Genomic DNA, 19460 nt, shown 5'->3' on the forward strand with positions numbered 1-19460 from the left:
TTAAGAAAATTTTTTAATTTATGACAAATAATAAAATTTATAACTAAAAAGATAATCTTCAGGAGAAAGTTGTAGCGAATTTACCAAAATTACGCATATGAAGGACCCTCTCCCCCTATCGTAATAAATCGTAACAAAATATCTCGATCCCCCTCAGCCTAGAGCTGTTACGTAATTTAGGTATGGTCTCTAATTAATAGTCTCACGGCTCTCATTTAATTTGTTAGAGTTTTGAGTCTAAATGGAAATTAAAAACCCAAATTGAGGGTTCAGAAAGAATTCCTATGACGATGTAGAATGATGATATCATAGGATAGATCTGATGGGATCTCACTCTAAACTCTGACAGCCGGTCGCGTGTAACTTTGTTTTTCTACCGACCTGAGGTCACGTTATCTTTTTCATCTTATCAAGTCCCAAAGTGCGTACACACATATAATATGAATTGTCACTTCTTTTACGAGTTCTTTTCCGAAAGCGTGATCAAACTCATGAGGTCCATTCTGAATCTTGATTGTCGTAAAGAAAAAGAAAGTTCAAAAGATAGGACTGGCTTAGTTTTAGTTTGGGTTAAAATTTATTTTCCTGGGAAAATTTAAGGTGCTGGACATACGTTGGGCATTTTCTATGAGCCTAATGCTCAGAACAAATGTTTTTTTATTTTCTTAAAACTACGGCAAATTGTTGTGCTACACCTATAGAATTCTATTGTAGTTAGTCATTTTGGTATGCCGACTATTTTTCAATGAAATGTTATTGGGTCAGAACCAAACTAAATATAATTTCTAACTGACGGATTCGAAAGGGAATTTGACAATCTTTAAGTATGTGGTAACCATTTCTAAAAATTATATTTCCTACATTTCTATATAGTACAGATTTGGATGAAATTCATATTAAAAGAAAGCTTAGATCGTCTAGTTTATAACCCTGGATGGACATAATCGATATTTTAGAAGACTTTTAAATGTTAATAAAAATAATCCCACTTCAGAGTTCCTCATTTGTTTTTAATTCCATTCAGTTATTTTCTGAATGCAGACTCCTCGAGGTTTGCAATTATATCATTATTTTAATTGATGTCTAAGAATCTCCTGAAGTGTTCTTTTTTTAAGTTCAGGGTTATTAACTATAGAAACTCTCAGCTTTCTTTTAATATCAGTTTCATCAAAATGTAAGGATACGTGCTTTGAGATACTCGGAATTAAAATTCTTAAATTAAAAAAAGACTATAGAACGGACTATAATTCACTGAAGTTTGTAGAAAAAAAAACATTTGTTTTGGGCCGTTCAATCATATGAAAAGTATTTTCCAAATATGACCAAATTTGAAAAATTCCATGGGCACTTGCACATTATTGTTTCGTAAAAAATAAGATCTCTAAAAATGTTTAAACTAATTGGAAAAAATCTTGCACTTAATCATTGAGGTCAAAGGTCAAACTCTAAATATCCTAATTGCTTCCTTTTTTTCCATTTTCAAAAAGTGATGAATCTTTGATAAAAAAATGAAGTCTCAATGAAAAGTGAAATAATTGATATTTTCACCCAAAAATATTATTATTTGCAATCAAAAACAGTTAAATAAACTAATTAATACGAATTTCCAACAAAATAGTTAAATTTTCAACCAAAGAAATTAATTTGCAACCAAAATGATAAAGATTAAAAAAAGAGAATTTTTAATCAAATAGTTGAATTTTCGACCCAAAAGATACATTTTCTATGAAAAAAATAATAGTTGATATCTCAATTTAAAAAGATCTAAATGTTAAATAAAAAATATTGTTAAGCTCAACCAAAAAATAAGTATTTGCAACAAAATAGTCCAATTCTCAAGCAAAAGACATTATTTTCAACCAAAAATAATGTAATTGAAATTTTCAGTTCGAAAAAATGATTTTCAAACAAGAAGAATTAAATTCTATGAAAAAAGTTAAATTTTCAACAAAAAATGGAATTGTTATATTTTCAGGCAAGGACACGATAAAAAAATGAACCTTAAACAAACAAACATATTAATTAATTAACCGAAAAGTTGATTTTTAAACACAAGAGATTAATTTTCTACCGGAATTTTATTTTTTTTTAATAAAATACATTAATTTACAATTAAGAAGAAAAAATTTCAACCAAAATAGAATAGTTATATTTCCAGTCAAAGGGTTAATCTTCAACGAATAGAAAAGGAATTTTCAACAAAATTCTTGATTTTAAAAATCAAATAGAGAAATTTACAACTTAGAATAGTTAAATATTCAGTCTGACAAATATACTTTAAATAAAAAATAATAATTTTTAACAACATAGTTTAACCAAAGAAATGCACTTTTGACTTGAAATAGAACAAACTAATAAATATTTCAACTGAAAATAAAAAACATTTAGATTCAAACAAAAACGATTTTAATTTGAAATTAAATACAATTTAGTTCTTAAAAAAAAAATTCCAAAAAAAATGGTTCAATCCTGAACTACAACAGATTAATCTTCAACCAAACAGTTGTGATTTTTAACTAAAAAATATGCAATTTTCATCAAAATAACAAAAAAAAGTTTTTTTAGTCAGCAAAAAAAAAATGTATCCAAAATGTTTAACTTTCATGCTAGAAAGATAAATTTTCTACAAAACAGATAATTTCTTTTATTAAAAAAAGTTAAGTTTCAAACAAATATTTGAATTTTTAACCTAAAATAATAAAATTAACTTTAACTTTAGTCTATCCATAATTCCCTGATTGAGGTTTTCCCTGATATTCCCTGACCAGTGTTAAATCCCCCTGACTTTGTAAACCCTGACCTGTCGTAGCCACTGTTTTTAATAATTTTATTATTGTTTTTTACTTTTAGTTAAAGTATCGAAAATATCTACAAGTCAAGGTGCTGTTTAGATACACTTAAACTATAGTACCCTGACAAGTCCTAATTAATTAGAAAAAATGTAAATTATATAAAAATGGCTCTTAGCATTTTTTTTATAAAATAAAACAATACCATAAAATGGACACATACAAAATTAGCCTAATATTGTCCTTAACATTTATTGCGAGCACAAAAGTAATGTAGATACTTTGATAAGGAAATGTAAGATTTCATTCGATTGGATACAATATTTTTCATGAATTTTTATTTAAAGGGACAAGAATTTTTAATTGTATATTGAATTTTTCAAAGTTTACGATTTTTGGACCATCCTAATATACAATGTTTTTTGAAAAGAAAGCTATGTATTAAAATTGGTATTTTGTTTATTTTTTAAAATGATGTGTATGTAGTCACATGTGATTTTAGCGCGTAAAAGTATTTCGCAGTTAAACCTAATGGAAATGGGTATTATTTGCAATAGGCATACGACCTCTCACAAAACGGTAAAATTATTATTAAAGACGGCTCTCTATTTTTTTCACAACGAATGTAATAATTTGCATTGCAAGTAGATTTGAGGACAATTCACGTTTTTCGCAATCTGAGTTGGCCATTAAATATATTGTTTGATCGTAAAAATATACATTCATGTCTTCTTGAAATTTTATGGGGATATATATATGTAGAAAGTCTCTAATATTTTTTTAGAAACTTACCGGTGTGTATTCTCTGGTGTGCCTTTAGGTGTGAACTTTTTGTGTAGACTTTCGTGCAACCTGTGAGGAAAGATTAAAAAAAGTATTATTAATTTATAATGTTATTTAATTTCAGTAAAAAAATGTTCAGTAAAAATTCTAATAAATCGTCATTTTTTGTTTTAGTTTTGTTTCCTCTGAAACAATTTTGATATTTATAATTCATGTGTTAGTACATCAGTAACCGAGCAAAATTCTCTAATATATAGAAATAATAGGCAGGAAAAATCAAGCAAATAATTTTCTATTCACTTCTTCTTCAGATTAAAAGAAATCATTTAAATTTGTAGATCAGTTTTGCTTATTTTTATATTTTTAAGACAACCGTAGAAAACAGTTTTTAACATCAAAGCAACCCAAAAAAGATAACTTTTCTGCAAAAGAGTTGAATTTTCATCTCGAAAATATGAGAATTCAGCAAAAAAAGATCATTTTTAACCAAGCAGTTAAAATTTTAACCATATGATTAGATTTTAAGGGTGAATTTTCACACAAAAAAATCTTTAACAAAAAATAAATATATTTTTAAGAAAGTAGTCCAACTTTCCATGAAGTAATTCAATTTTCTACGAGGTAAAGACATTTGCAATCAATAAAGATGAATTCTCATTGAGCAATAGAATAATTGATACTTCAACCATTCGTTACTAAAAAAGATTTTTCAGTAAAAAATGAAAAGAAATTTAACTAAATTGTCGCATTTGCATGCGAAAAGCGCATTTTCTACAAACCAGTTGAATTTTCAACCCGAATGTATGACTTTTTAACAAAAAGTAAATTTCCAAAAAAACAGTTAAATTTTCAACCAGAGATAAATTCTTACAAAAAAATTAATTCTTTATAAATGAATTGAGCTGCTAACCACGTAGTTGAATCTTCAGTCAAAGCAGAGGAATTCGAGAACTCAATGTTCAACCAAAGATATAAATCTTTACTAAAAAACAAATGAAGTTTTAGAAATTAGTTCAAATTTCAACTAAGTGTTGGAGTCCTCAACCAAAACAGATGCATTTTAAAATAAAAAAGACAAATTTCCAAAGAAAAAAGATTTTGAACTCAAGAAAAAAAATTTAACCAAATTATGTAAATTTTAAGCAAAAGGCGAAGTTTTTACAAAACAGTTGAATCTTCAAACGGAATGTATACATTTTTAACAAAAAAGTTCATTTGAAATCAAATATATAAATTTTCATTGAAAGAGATAAATCTTTACCCAAAATAATGAATTTTTTACAAGCTAGTTCCACTTTTACCTTATTAGTTGACTCTTTCAACCAAAATACGAATTTTCTACCAAAGATGAATTTTCAGTCCAAAAGGATTAGATTTTTATAAAAAGAAAAAAATATTAAACTAAAAAGCATACAATAATGCGCGTAACTTTGCATTAGAGTAACCCGAAATTTGTAACTTGTCAACGTTGCCGTTAATTTTAAAAACAAGTAATACATTTCCGCCCGTGTGGAAAAATGTTCTGGCGCTGACCCGTCCCAGACCAGACTGCCTAGTTTTCAGTGTTGCCGCTGACCATATGGTCTGGTATGGACCTGTCCAAAAGTGTAACGTTTATTTGGCTAAGCCCAAGCCAGAATTTATGGTAAGCTGCTAGTTATTGGTTGTTTAGCCACTAGTTAATGGTTGACCAAAAACTAGATGGAGACCAGTCAGCCGCTTGACGAACTTGGTTTATTTTTTTAATGAATTGGAAAAGAATCATTATTCATGATAAGTTCATTTAGCTGATCAGAACCAAACCTGGACGAAGCCAGACAGTCAAAATGAAAAAAAAATCTTGTTTTGAGAGTATCAATTCGAATTTAGAACTTAGATGCTTGCTGAACCAGACCACACCTTTCAAACTAGACGATCTAGATAAAGTCAGATCTGGGATATACTAGCACTAAACCTGGTCCAGGCCAGAGATTCAAGATGGCAAAAAACTGCTTAATTTGATAGTGTAAATTCGAACTTAGAACTTAGATGTTTGCTAAATCAGAGCAGACCTTTCAGATAAAATCAGATCTTCGACACTAGATAGTCTGGATAAATCCAGAACTGGGCCAAACAAGCACTGGGAATAGGGGAAAGAGTGTAAAGTCTGCTAATAAATAGTAATTACTCACCCATGAAATCGCAATGGTGCACTCTTCGTTTCTCCAACTCAGGATTGTTTCTCCTGTTGAATTTGGTTAGAGATTGCGGCTGCATTCTATGAGGTGGGTTGATAATATTGGGTTGGGGGTAGGGTGGTGGAGGTGTCCGCCTCGGAGGTCCCCCAAGAGGCGACCCAGGATCCGAAATAGGCGGCGTCAAAGGGGACACATACATCAACCTTGTCATCGAACCGTACAACGCTGGTGACGTTGCATTTGCATTTCCTTGATGAGTTGGTTGTTGCTGTTGATGATGATGGTTCGTCGCCGACTCATTATTATTGTTTGTGCTAATGCTCGTCGGAAATATTTTGAACGCCGTTGTCCTGTGGTGTAGAGACACAGGCTGCCCACTTGCAGAATGCCTGCTTCCAAAATTCGGATTACTCGTAGGCCCCTCTAGCAAATGCAGTGTGGGGTTCGAAGGTAGTGGTTCAGTTTTGATTTCCACGGGGGATAAAACAGGTGAGATCACGTCTTCCGTTTCCAGTTTGACGTGCGATTGGGAGGCTAGCATATCCGCATTCTCGGGGTCCAACTTCTGGATGCTGGAGGTGATGTCCTCCCAAAGGGGTGGCCTGAGGAAGACGTCATCGTCACCACCAGCACTACCTGTTGATTGACTACTCCTGGGGGAGACAAAACTTGCCTGAGGTCGGCAGGCCGGATTTCCGACCTCAAAAAAGTCGTCCATGTGGACCGAAGGGTCCCTTTCCTTCTCGTCATCATCGAGCTTCTGCAGTCTATCGAGATCTTGTCTACACAATAAGGTGTCCAGATCCGATGTCTGAAACAGAGAGAAATTTTTCATTCATTTATTGTCATTCTTCAATCTTGAAGAGAGACTACAATAGTAAAGTACACCCCAATTAACATATAATAACAGTTTCCAGAGTTGCTTGTCACTGGCCTTGTTACTAAATCGGTACCCTCGAAATTTACTCAGTCGGGGCCGCCTGAACCGTTTTTTATTGGAATACATAATAATGCGCAATATTCTCAATTGAGTACTCAGGCACTGTGGCCAGCAGTTCTAGGAATTACGAAACTGGATAGGCTTCTATAGGACCTGGAGTGCATTTTAAATCTAATTGGATAACAAATCAGGTTTATCAGAATAAACCCCGGGATATCAAACCGTTATCTCTAAATGGCGATGAAAATGTCTTTTTTTGACATTTAACGAGTAACAAAAGTCTCTTTAGATTTACCTATTTCCGACTCCCAGTTCTGGAAGATTTACAAGTTCATAGGACCAACCGAAAATATTTTATTGAACATTGAATTTTCAATAAATAATTAAATTGTGAACAAAATAGTTTAATTTTCAACCAGAGAGATAATTTTTTTAAAGAAAATGATTAATCTTCAACTAGAATAATTACATTTTCAGTTTAAAACATTATTTTCAACCAACAAAAATGAATTTTTACTCAAATAAATAAATATTCTATCTATGAGATAAATTTATAACTAGAATTATGATCAATGAACAAAAAAAAATTAACAAAGGAGTGCTACTTTCAACCCAGTTATTAAATTTGCAACCAGAAACATGAATTTTTAACAAAATATATGAATGTTTAACCAAATGGCTGAAATTCCTTTTAAAAAAGATAGATTTTAAACCAAACAGTTGAATTTTTAACTAAAAAAGATAAATATCCCACCAATAGTGGAATAGTTAAATTTCTTATTAAAAAGTTTAATTTTCAACCAATAAGATCAATTATGGACTAAAATGATAATTTTTCAACTAAAACATGACTTTTTATAAAAAGGTTTAAATGTAAACCAAATAGTAGAATTATCAACCAAAAATGATGAATTCTGAAAGAAAAATGTGACAGTTGACATTTCAACCTAAAAACATTTGTATAATTTAAAAACAGGATAAATCAAAAGTTACGAATTTTTAACAAGACTGTTCAATTTTCAACCAAAAAAATAAATTATTAGCAAAGAACTTAACTTTGAACCAAGTAGTTGAACCAAAAAAAGATTAGTGTTCAATAAAAAATATCAACAAAATAGTTACATTTCCAACCAAAGATATTCATTATCAACGGAAAATGTAATATTTAATCTTTCAACCAAAAAGGATTCTTCATTCAATAGAAAAAAAAGTTTCAACGAAATGGTTAAATTTTCAAGCCGAAAAGGCACATTTTCCATAAAACATTCGAATGTCCAACTCGCAAATATTAATTTTAACAAAAAACAGAATTTTCAACCAAACAGTTGAATTTATACTAAAATCTATGAATTTCCAAACCAAAAAATCGAATTTTCCACAGAATAGTCAAATTCTTTTCAAGCTAAAAAGATTTTTCAGCCAAGAAATAATAGTAATTTCAATCGAATTGTGCAATTGTCCAGTAAAAAATGTGAAATTTCTACAAAACAGTTTAATTGCCAACTCGACAAACTGAATTTTCAACAAAATAAATAAATTTTCAACCAAATAATGAAATTCTTATAAAACCATGATGAATTCTTAACCAAAGTAAATATAGCAGGCGTTTGAACCAGATATACATTTTCTACTGAAATGATGAGTCTTTATGTGGGATACTTAAATTTTCAGTTAAAAAATTTAATTTTTAACAAGCAAACAAAAAATGCAAATATTCAGCTCTGGAAATTAATTTGTTTTATTTCTGAAAGTGTTTCTACAGATTTACCTTATTCCGACTACCACTCCTAAAAGTTTGACCGTTTCCTAGGACAAATAGGGAATGTTTTAGAAAATTTTAAATTTTATGGTGGAAAAAAAATTTTAATTTTCCTATATTAGAATTTAAATCTTAAATAATTCTAAAAATTTAATTCCAAAACCTGGAAGATGGAATATCGCGTTTTAAATGAAAGAAATCAATACGAGGTGCATACCAGTATGAAGTGAATAATGAGGAAAAGTGATTGATATTTAACAGAACAGTTTTTTTTGTTGATAGTAATAATTTAAAAAACAAATTATACGAACATCATTTTCACCAAATTCACCGCATTCTTCGAAACTAAATTATTTTACAGTTAAAAAAACTTGGAAACCTCTTAGAAATTCCAGTACGCAACGTATTTCATGATGACGGAATGCATTGAACAAAAAGTATGCGTTACATTTTGCCAAAAGCAAGTCCATTCGCGTTTGGAAACCAACGTTATGATTCAGTAAGTGTGCCGTGATGAATGAGCCTTAGTCAAATTGAAAAGTAGTTGAGGCGATTTAAAAGCGATCTTACTTCAGTGTAAAGTGACCCTCACTCTGGCAGGCTCACAGCGGCCAAATCAAGACAATGCTCACTGTTTTCTTCGACCAGGAAGGTGTTGAGCATCATGAATGCACTCCGAAAGGTCAAACGGTAAACAAAGAGTATTAACAAGAAGTTCTGAAGCGATCACGTGACGCGAAAAAGTGGCGACTGGATCCTAAACCATGACAGTGCACCTGCCCATTCATCGCAGCTTACTCAGCAATTTATGGCGCATCGCGGCATTACACAAATTCGGCAGCCCCCTTACAGTCCTGAACTGGCTCCCGCTGATTTCTAGCTATTTCTCAGACTGAAGTATTCTCTAAAGGAGCCGTACATATATTACGTAACTGATTATAGGTTCTCTCTAAGACCCCCTTGCCCCTTTAATAAACCATAAAAAAATATCCCTCCCCCTCTTACTGTAAACAATGTTTAGTTTCTAGAAATGTTTTGCTAGTTATCGCCAGTAGAATTAGGCAGGGTGTCTGGGAGCTTCGTTTTCGAAATTCCCTGATTTTTCCTTGACTAATTTTTTGTTATTTGATAATTATTATTTAAATACGAGCATTTTATTCTTTTCATAATTTTTCATAGAATCTTTTATAAACGGGATAAAACAGTATTTCAGATACAAATTTTAAAATTTCAAATTTATTAATTTATCTTAAAGAAAATAAGTATGTTCTTAACACAATCTTTGAATTTTTAACCCAAAAAGATAAATTCCTAACAAAAACGTGTAATAGTTTATATTAAAAAAAAGAATTTAAAAAAAAGACGAATTTTCAACAAAAATAAAGATGTTTCACTCAAGATAGAAATAACAGTTTATCTAAATTGTTGAACCTTCAAGCCAAAAGACGAATTTTCTCTACAAAAATTGAATTTTCAAACAAAAAATATGAATTTTCAGCAAACAAATTATTTTCCACGAAACAGAGGCATTTTTACCTAAAAAAAGTGAACTTTTAAAACAAAGAAAAAAATTTGAAAATTTACATTTTAAGTAAAAAAAATAATTTTAAACTAAAAAAAAGCTTTTTCCAATGAATAAATTAAATTTTCCATCAAAGACATAAGTTTTAATACGAAAAAATGTTTGAAAATGTTTGACAATGTAGTTTAACTTTTACCCAAGTAGTTCAATTTTAAGTTAAAAAAGATTAATTGTCAACAAAACAGGTAAATTCTCATCCAAATGATACATTTGCAACTACAGATATGAATTAAAAAGAATGTTTTCTTAAAAAAATGATTCAACTAAATCTTTGAAAGAAAATAATTGAATACTAAAAAAAAAGAAGAATTTTTAACCACAAAGTTGATTTTTCATACAAAAATGAAATTTTTACTAAAACAGATTAATTTTTTAACCAGAAAAATAAATTTTCTATGAAAAAAAAATAAATGGAATTTTCTGTTAAAAAAAAAACATTTTCAGTCGATTTTTCAAGATTAAAATATGAATTTTTTAACAAAAAATAAGTTTCTACGAAAAAAAAAGGATTTTCAGTTCAAAAATACTAATTTTTCCAACCAAAAAGGATGAATTTTTAAGAAAATAGTTGAGTTTTCTACAAAATTTTTGCATTTTTATCAAAGAAAGATTAAACTTGTACAAAACAGATGAATTTTTAATGGAAAACGACGTTTTCTTTTTAAAGTTGAACTTGCATCAAGAAAAGGTTTCAGTTCATTTTTCAACGCGAAAATGTAAATTTTAAACAAAAAGTAAATTTCTACGAAATAGTTAAATTTTCATTCAAAAAATAGAATTTTTGAAAAAATATAAAAAGTATGACATTTCAACAAAACAGTTGCATTTTCATCCAAGAAAAATGAAATTTCTCTTAAAACAGACGATATTTTAATTAAAGAAATTTAGTTAAAAAATATTTGTGTTTTCATCCAGAAAATATTTCAGTTCCCTTTAACACCAAAATATTAAGTTTAAACAAAAAGAAAGTTTTCTACGAAGTAGGTAAATTTTCAAGAAGATAACAGAATTTTCAACAAAAAGTATGATTTTTCAACAAAATTGTCGGATTTCCAACGAAAAAGTTGCATTTTTATCCAGAAAAGATGTTATTTCTGATAGCGCAGGTAAATTTTAAAATAAAAAAGACAAAGTTTTAAAAAAGTGTTAAATTTTAAACCGAACAATTGCATTTTTATTCAAGAAAGATGAAATTTCTTCTAAAACAGATGAATTTAAAAAAAAATCATTAAGAAATTGTTAAATTTTCATCGAAAGAAAATTCTAGTTTACTTTCTAACACCAACATAATAACTGTAAACAAGAAGTTAATTTTCGGCTCAATAAATAAATTTTCGACCGAAAAGTATAACTTTTTTACAAGATTGTAAAATTTTAAACCAAACCGTTGCATTTTTGTCCAAGAAAAACGAAAATGCTATTAAAACAGGTGAATTTTTAAATCAAAAAGACCAATTTTCAAAAAAAGGGATGAATTTTCATCTTAAAATATTTCCATTGATTTTTCAACACAAAAATACGAATTTTGAACAGAAAGTAAATTTTCCAAAAAAATTGTTTTTATCCAAAAAAGATTTCAGTTGACTTTTCAGCAAAAAAATAGGAATTTTAAAGCAAAGGTTAATCTTCTACGAAAAGAGTTGAATTTTTAACAAAACAGTCGTAGTAACAACCAAAGAGGATGTCTTTTTAAGAAAAATAAAAAATGTTTAACCAAATAATGAAAATTGTAACTAAAAAGATAGTCTTCAGGAGAAAGTGGGTTGCGAATTTGCAAAAACTATGTACACGGGTAGAGGACCCCCCCCCCCTCCTTCTGTAAAAAATCGTAACAAAATCTCTCGATTAAGTAAAAGTTTAGCTGTTATTTAATTTAAGTACGCTCCTAAAAGAAAAAATGTTAAGGCGAAGATTAAATAAAACAGAATGCGATGAAGAAGCTGGCAGCTATTCCGAAAGGCGATTTTATTACAAATGAAAACATTTCTCCTACATTTATGAATTTTTTTATATCATATTTTAACCGCATAATCTAAAGGGGCAAATATAATCCGTCACATCGGAATTTTTCGAAAAATGGTCTTGTCGTTGTTGTCATGGTGATCAGAATATTGGAGAAATCGTTCACTATTGGTACATTCGCAGTGGCGGTTTGCTCCTTCCCAGACGCATGAAATGCATAATATTTTCAATTAATTAAAAAAAAAACAACAACAAATTTTTTTGAAACACCTCTCTATGAAAGATTATATTTAGCCCTTTAGATTATGCGGTTCAAATATGACATCAAATAATACATAATTGTTGGAGAAAATTTGTCATTTGTAACAAATGGACTATAAATCAAGTCCTGCTTCCGAAAGTCAGAGGATCGCTGAAGGAAGGTTCTGGCTTCCAAAGAGGGATTACTTTGAAGAATGCTTTATCGCGATTTTCCTGAAGTAACTTTTACTCCTGGTTCATCACAAGGTCGGATACTTTCCGGACAGACCTTGTATCTCTACAGTCTAATATGACTTGCCTATCTATTTAACCGACTTGATCAAAAAAGAACATTTTAATTTTCCAAGTATCATGAGGCTGCCGTATGATTATGAAATACTGGTTTATAGTCTATACTCTAGTCCATAGCGGCGGGAAGGTATCTTCGACGCATCGCATCAGCACGCGTGACGAAGTTGCTGGTTTGAGAGTGCATTCACGCATAGGAAGATGGATTTTAAAAAGGTTGAGAGGCAAACGAACGAGTGACTTGCAGTATGTTGATCACGACGCAGGACGCTGCCGTTAATATGCAATGAGCATAACCACATCGCATCGCACTGAATCGCTGGTGTTGTGTCAGAAGAACTTATTTTTTGACAAGAGGTGTACCACACGAACCCTCCACAAATCAAAAAAAGAGTCAAGGCCTACATTTACATCCTTAATTTATCTAAAATAAGGGGCTCTCCAAAAACTACGTCACGCTATTTTTGACCCCTAAACAAACTCTCCCCGTCTTCGTCACAGATCATCATACAAAGCTGGGGTACCGCCTATAGTGAGGTCCAAGTGCATTCTTCTTTGATTTCATTTGATAAATGCCTAACATAAAAAAATACAAAAATATAAACATAGAACAAAACAGGGGAAGTTGAACCATTTTTTACGAAAATAAGGGAGCAACAGGAGAATAAATTCTTTTAAATGAATTTAATGTACCATATAGGTAATATAATGAATTCATTATGAATTGCTTATGATTTGATGCAGAAATATATATTGGATTATGGAGGAAAAAAGATTAATTTTCTCCAAAAGCGATGAATTTTCAACTAAATAGTTCTGTTTTCAACAGAATAGTTTTTCTTTAAACCAAATGGTTGAATTATCAAGCCAAAAAGATGATTTTTTAAATGGAAAAATGAATTTTTTATTCAGGAAGACGAATTTTCAAACAAAAGACTCCAATTTTCGACCAAAAAGTGCATTTTTAACAAAGACGTTTAACTTTCAATTGAGTAGTTGGATTCCCAATAAAAAATGTTAATTCTCAACAAAAAATATGATAGTTGCTAATCGAACCAAAAAAAGATTTTAGTTTAAATAAAAATCAGTTGAATGTAACAAAAAAATTAATTCTCAACACAAAATTCAATAGCTAATATTTCAACCATAAATATTAATATTTAAATTTAAAAAACAGTTAAATTCAACCAACAAACACGAATTAAAAAAAAGGAATCTTCTACCAATACAGATAATTTTTTAACAAATTATTTGAATTTTTAACCAAAAAGGATTAATTTTCTGCGAAAAGAGATGATTTTTCAACCAAATATTTGAATTATCAACAGAAAATAAAAAACAAAACAGTTGAAATTCGGCAAAAATAAATTAATTTTTCATCCGAAAAGATGAATTTTTAACAAAATAGTAGAATTTTCAAGAAAATAATTGAATATGTGACCATACCGTTTCATTATAGACCTATGTACATAAATTTTTAACAAACAAAAAATTAATTATCAAACATATAATTGCATCTTCAAGCAAATAGTTAATTTTGAAAGCCAACAAGAATTTTTTAGAACATAAAATAATTTTTTAACAAAAATATGAATCTATAAACATATAGTTGAATTTTAGACCTATAAAAAAATAATTTTTCAATCATACGGTTGAATTAAACAAAAGAATTAACTTTAACCAAACAGTAAAGTTTTTAACTAAATATCGGATTTTCAAAGAAAAAAAGAGTTAACTTCGACAACAACAAAATTGCATTATTAACTAAAAAGATGAATTTACTATTAAAATAGATGAATATTCAACCCGAAAAGACAAATATTCATCAAAAGAGTTGAATTTGTGAACCCGCAAATTCACCAAACAGTTAAATTTTCAACAATAAAAAATTGATTATCAACCAAATAGTTGCATTTGCAACCAAACAGTTAAATTTTCAACCATTCGGTGAAACTAGAAAAAAAAGAATAAACTTCAACCCAATAGTACAATTTTGAACCAAATATCGCATTTTTAAACAGGAAAGAATAAACTTCAACCAAAAACCCTTCCATTTTCAAGCAAATAGTTCAATTTTCAAACCAAGAAGCTGAATTTTTCAGAAGATAGTATAAGTTATAACCAGACAGACGAATTTTCCTTAAAAACAAAATTAGTTTTTAACCCAAAAATACCAATTTTAAACAAAATATTCGAATTTTTTAAACATATAGTTAAATTGTAGGCCTCCAGATATAAATTTTTAACCAAATAGTTAAATTTGCAACAAGAACAAAAATGTATTAGCAACCAAGCAATTGTATTTACATCCAAATAGTTGAACTTTTCAACTACAATGATTGATTTTCAAAATTAAGGTCAAATTTAAAAATATCTATTTCAACCACATTTAAAAATTTTTAACCAAATGTCGAAGTTTCAAATGGAAAATATTAAACTTAAACCAAAAACAGTTGCATATTTTAACAAATAGTTTAATTTTTAAGCCGAATTTTTTAGAAGATACTATAAAACTTAACTATAACAGATGAATTTGCAATTTAAAAAAATGAATTTTCAACCCAAAAAAACTAATTTTTTAACAAAAGAGTTGGATGTCTAAACACATAGTTTAATTTTACACTGATACAAATAAATTTTGATTATCAACTGAATAGTTGCATTTACAATAAAATTGTTGAACTTTCAAGCAAAATATTTGAATCCGCAATCAAAACAGATTTGCTTTGAATCAAACAAATAAATATTCTACCAAAAAAGGCATTTCTAAACAAAAAGACAAATTTTCAACCAAGCAAGATTTTTCAGTCAAAAGAGAGAAAAAATCAACCAAAAACTCAAATTTTTCAGCGAACTGTTGCATTTTCTACTAGAAATTATATTTTCAACCAGAATATTATATTGTGCTAAAAGTGTGTAAAGTAGGCAGTTCCACAAGAGTGTGAAGTTTTCTGTACGATCCAGACGCGAATCGAAGGGGAGTTGTATAAGAGTTGGAGGTGAGTTGGAGGAGAGCCGAAGGCGAACTATAATCGGGCCAAAGAGTCGAATGTAAATAATACGATAAGTAGTAACATAACTAACAGAATACTTCAACTTTCAACCAAGTTAGTTGAATTTTTCACCATAGAAAAATGATTTCTCATTTAAAAATGTAATAGTTAAATGTTTATGTAAAAACTACCAATTTACAACAAAGAGTAGAATAATTAGATTAGTAGGTCAACAAAATTAATTTGTAACCGAACATATCATCACAAGACCTTGTTAACCCCATCCACCCCGCATTGTGGCGTAGTTTTTGAACGGTTCCTGATGGAATCTACATTTAAATTAAGAAATCTTCATTTCAGTATCTTAAAGTTTTTTTTTAAATTATCAATATTGATCTATTGACCACAAAAGAATTTTTTATCCTGACCTTGATCCAATAAAAAGTATCTTTTGAAAGCAAAGATAAATAGTTGAGGTGCTGATAAGGGTCTATTCTCTAGCTGGATTATATTTATATATCTGATTATCTGCAGAGTCTCATAATTCATACTGTTATCATCAACGAAATGATTTAGGACCGGTTATGAGACTAAAATTCCCGAGCACATAAAGGAATTACCTTTACAAACATAGAATGCGTGATGTCTTCTTGCAGAAAGATCTTGTTATAGAGTGTGTATAATAATTGTATACATTTTACCATTTAGGTATTTCTAACAGGATGGCTCCCTGGCATTGGTATAATGCTGCTGATGCATCGTTGGCTGAGAATTATATCCTCTGTCGATAGAATCGTTTTAAGATGGGGAAAATTAAATAATTCCCCTGAAATAAACTCTAAGCCAACGAATCTTACCGTTAGAGGTCACATACTAAGGATAACTACCTGGTAGCTGTATAGTTATTGGAAAAATTTGAGCTCCTTCTTTATATACACTGTGATTGAATGAAGCTCTGATAATTCATGATAATTATACATTGCACATTCTGCCAAATTCCCCTCTTTTCCCTTTTTTAAAGAATATTTTTTCCCCTTTTTTCAAGAAAATTCTACCTTTTAGGATTAGGGGAAGTTAGGGGAATTGAGGGGGGAGTGAGGGAAGAATCGGTGGAGCCTGTTTTTCTATAGGGGGGCATAAAATAAACTAAATAATAAATACAGGTTTAAAATTCATATCGCCAAAGATTTCACAAAGCTTTCACAGATTGCACAAAGATTTCAATGATTACTCAAAAATTTCATAGATTTTGCAAAGATTTCGGATAGACTTAAAAGATCTCATAGAGATTTCACAAAGATTTCAATCATTTCGCAAAGATTTTGGACAGATTAAAAAGATATCACTAAGAATTCTATTATTTCTCAAAGATTTCAGATAGATTTTAGTAAAATTTCACAAAGGTTTCTAATAGATTGCAAATAGTGCACACAAATTTCGATGATTTCCTAATGATTTCACAAAGATTTCGGATGGATTAAAAATACTTCAAAAAGACGTCGAATATTTCAAAAAGATTTTGGATAGATTTAAAAGACTTCACAAAGACTTCTATCATTTCTCAAAGATTTAAAAAAATTTAATCATTTCACAAATATTACCAAATATTTCAAAAATGTTTTGAATCATTTGCAAAGATTTTTTTTAATTCACAGAGATTTCACAAAGATTTCACAAAGATTTAAATGATTTACTAAAGATTTCAGATAGATTTCAATGATTAAATAAGTATTTCAATGTTTTCGTAATGATTTCACAAATATTACAAAAATTTCGGATAAATTCAAAAGACTTAAAAAGAATTCAATCATTTCTTGAAGATATCATAAATATTTTAAGAATTTCACAAATAATTCCGAATATTTCAGAAATATTTCAAATCTGTGGCAAAGATTTTTAAATAATTTGACCAAGATCCCGCAAAGACTTCACAATGATTTTACAAAGATTTTAATGGCGTCCCAAAGATTTAAAAAATTTCAAATATTTCGCAAAGATTTTAGGTAGATTTAAAAAATGTAACAAATATTTCAATCGTTTTCTAATGATTTTACAAATATTTCAGATAGGTTTAAAAGACTTCACAAAGACTTCAATTATTTTTCAAAGATTTCAGAAAAATTTCAATAATTTCAAAAATATTAGTGAATATTTACAATATAATTTAAGTATTTCGTAAAGATTTTTAAAGAATTCATAATGATCTAACAAAGAATTCGCAAAGATTTTACAAAGATTTCAATTATTTCACCAAGATTTTAAAGATGTCGGATACGAGTATGTTTAGAATACTCCAGAATTACTTCAATAATTTCTTAAATACTTCACATAGCTTTGAGTAATTTCCCAAATATTACCAAGTATTTAAATGTTAATGTATTTAAATATTACCAATGATTTGCTGAAGATTTCATAAAGTTTTCACAAAGATTAAAAATATTTTGCAAAGATTTGGGATAGATTCCAATGATTTCAAAAATTTTATTATATTATTTTAAAAAGACTTCTAATATTCCAGAAAGATTTCAGATAAATTTCAAAGGTTGAACGAAAATTTCAAATATTTCCCAATGTTTTCAGACAAATTTCAAAGATTGAAGGAAGATTTTAATGATTCCCAAAGATTTGAATAATTTCACAAATATTATCAAATATGTCAAAAATGTTTCAAATATGAACTGATTTCAGAATTATTTCACTTATTTCACAAAAATTCTAGATAGATTACAATGGGATGTAAATCTGAATGATTTCCCATCTACTTCCCAAAGATTCAAGAGATTTTGGTTGAGTTTAAAAGATTTCAATGATTTCCTAAAGATTCAAAAAAGATATGAATAATTTCACAAACATTACTGAATATTTCAAATCCACTGCAGGGAGGTTTCCTCTACAATTTCTTATATAAACATTTTTTCCGAAATGTAGAAATAAATGTTTAGTATTCCCTATATTTTTGGTTTAAAAAATTCACATATTTCCCCCTTTTGGAGTTTCTTTTGGTCTATGAAACCTGTAAACCAAAAAAATTCCTTTTTCATGTGTCTCACTTAAAAATATGAAACAACTGGGACCCAGCGTGACTTCTTCCACCGCTACTGGCTATTGGTCGATTTCGGTGATTTCGATAAATAGTTATTGTGTCTGCCCAACTCTAAATAAAAAGGTGAAAAGGTCTGAGTACCGACGATCGTAGGGCAACAAGGCCCAAGCATTGCTGCGTCATTTCTCGTATGATTTGTACGCGCACAACACCGCCCTCGTGTTCATCCTCCTCCTCTTATTTTATTTTTTTATTATTTTTCTTCATGTACCACTCTGGGCCACGAATGGCGTGCATAACATTTTGAATATTTTAATGCACACCATACGGACAAGAAGTACAACGCCCCTTGGACGCTCGACTATGGATGAGCGATACTTCCCTTGGACAACCCCCGCGAAAAGACATTATTCATGAACCATGAGGTACAACTGAAAATACACGTATCAGACTATTGTCATTATATTTTTATAATATAAATCCCCGTAAGAATAATTAAGATTACAATAAGATGTTTGCAACATACTGGATCATTTTTTAGGAATAAGGGGCCCTCCCGTAAACTACGTTACTAATTTTGAGGTTATTAAAATGCAACCATTTTTACAAAATTAGTAAGACACAATGGGAAATTGGGTATTTTTTACGAAAATAGGTGCATAAGAGGTGAATTAACTATTACAAAAAAATTAATGTTGGTACCATATTGAATTTAGTATATGAAACGCTTTAAATTTCTACAATTTCAAGGCCAAATATATTTCAGCTTAAAAAAAGTGGAAAGTAAATACGAGGGTGGATTGATAAGTTTCCGGCCTGACCAAGAGATGGCGCCACTAGGCCTACCTTGAGGTGGCGTTCTATAGTACCATCCTTAGATAGC

The 19460-nt window shown here is 29.5% G+C and overlaps 1 protein-coding gene across 1 annotated transcript in view; it reads right to left on the reverse strand.

Annotated features, from left to right (window-relative positions):
• LOC117176432 (dendritic arbor reduction protein 1-like) overlaps positions 1-19460 on the reverse strand; it is a 177104-nt gene that overhangs the window by 25521 nt on the left and 132123 nt on the right. Inside the window, exons 2-3 of the mRNA XM_033366672.1 lie at positions 5744-6560; positions 3582-3641 (exon numbers count right to left, since the gene is read on the reverse strand). Of these exons, the coding sequence (XP_033222563.1) occupies positions 3582-3641; positions 5744-6560 (877 nt within the window). The remainder of the gene's footprint in view (positions 1-3581; positions 3642-5743; positions 6561-19460) is intronic.

Source organism: Belonocnema kinseyi, chromosome 7 (assembly GCF_010883055.1).
Source record: "Belonocnema kinseyi isolate 2016_QV_RU_SX_M_011 chromosome 7, B_treatae_v1, whole genome shotgun sequence".
NCBI classification, from domain to species: domain Eukaryota; kingdom Metazoa; phylum Arthropoda; class Insecta; order Hymenoptera; family Cynipidae; genus Belonocnema; species Belonocnema kinseyi.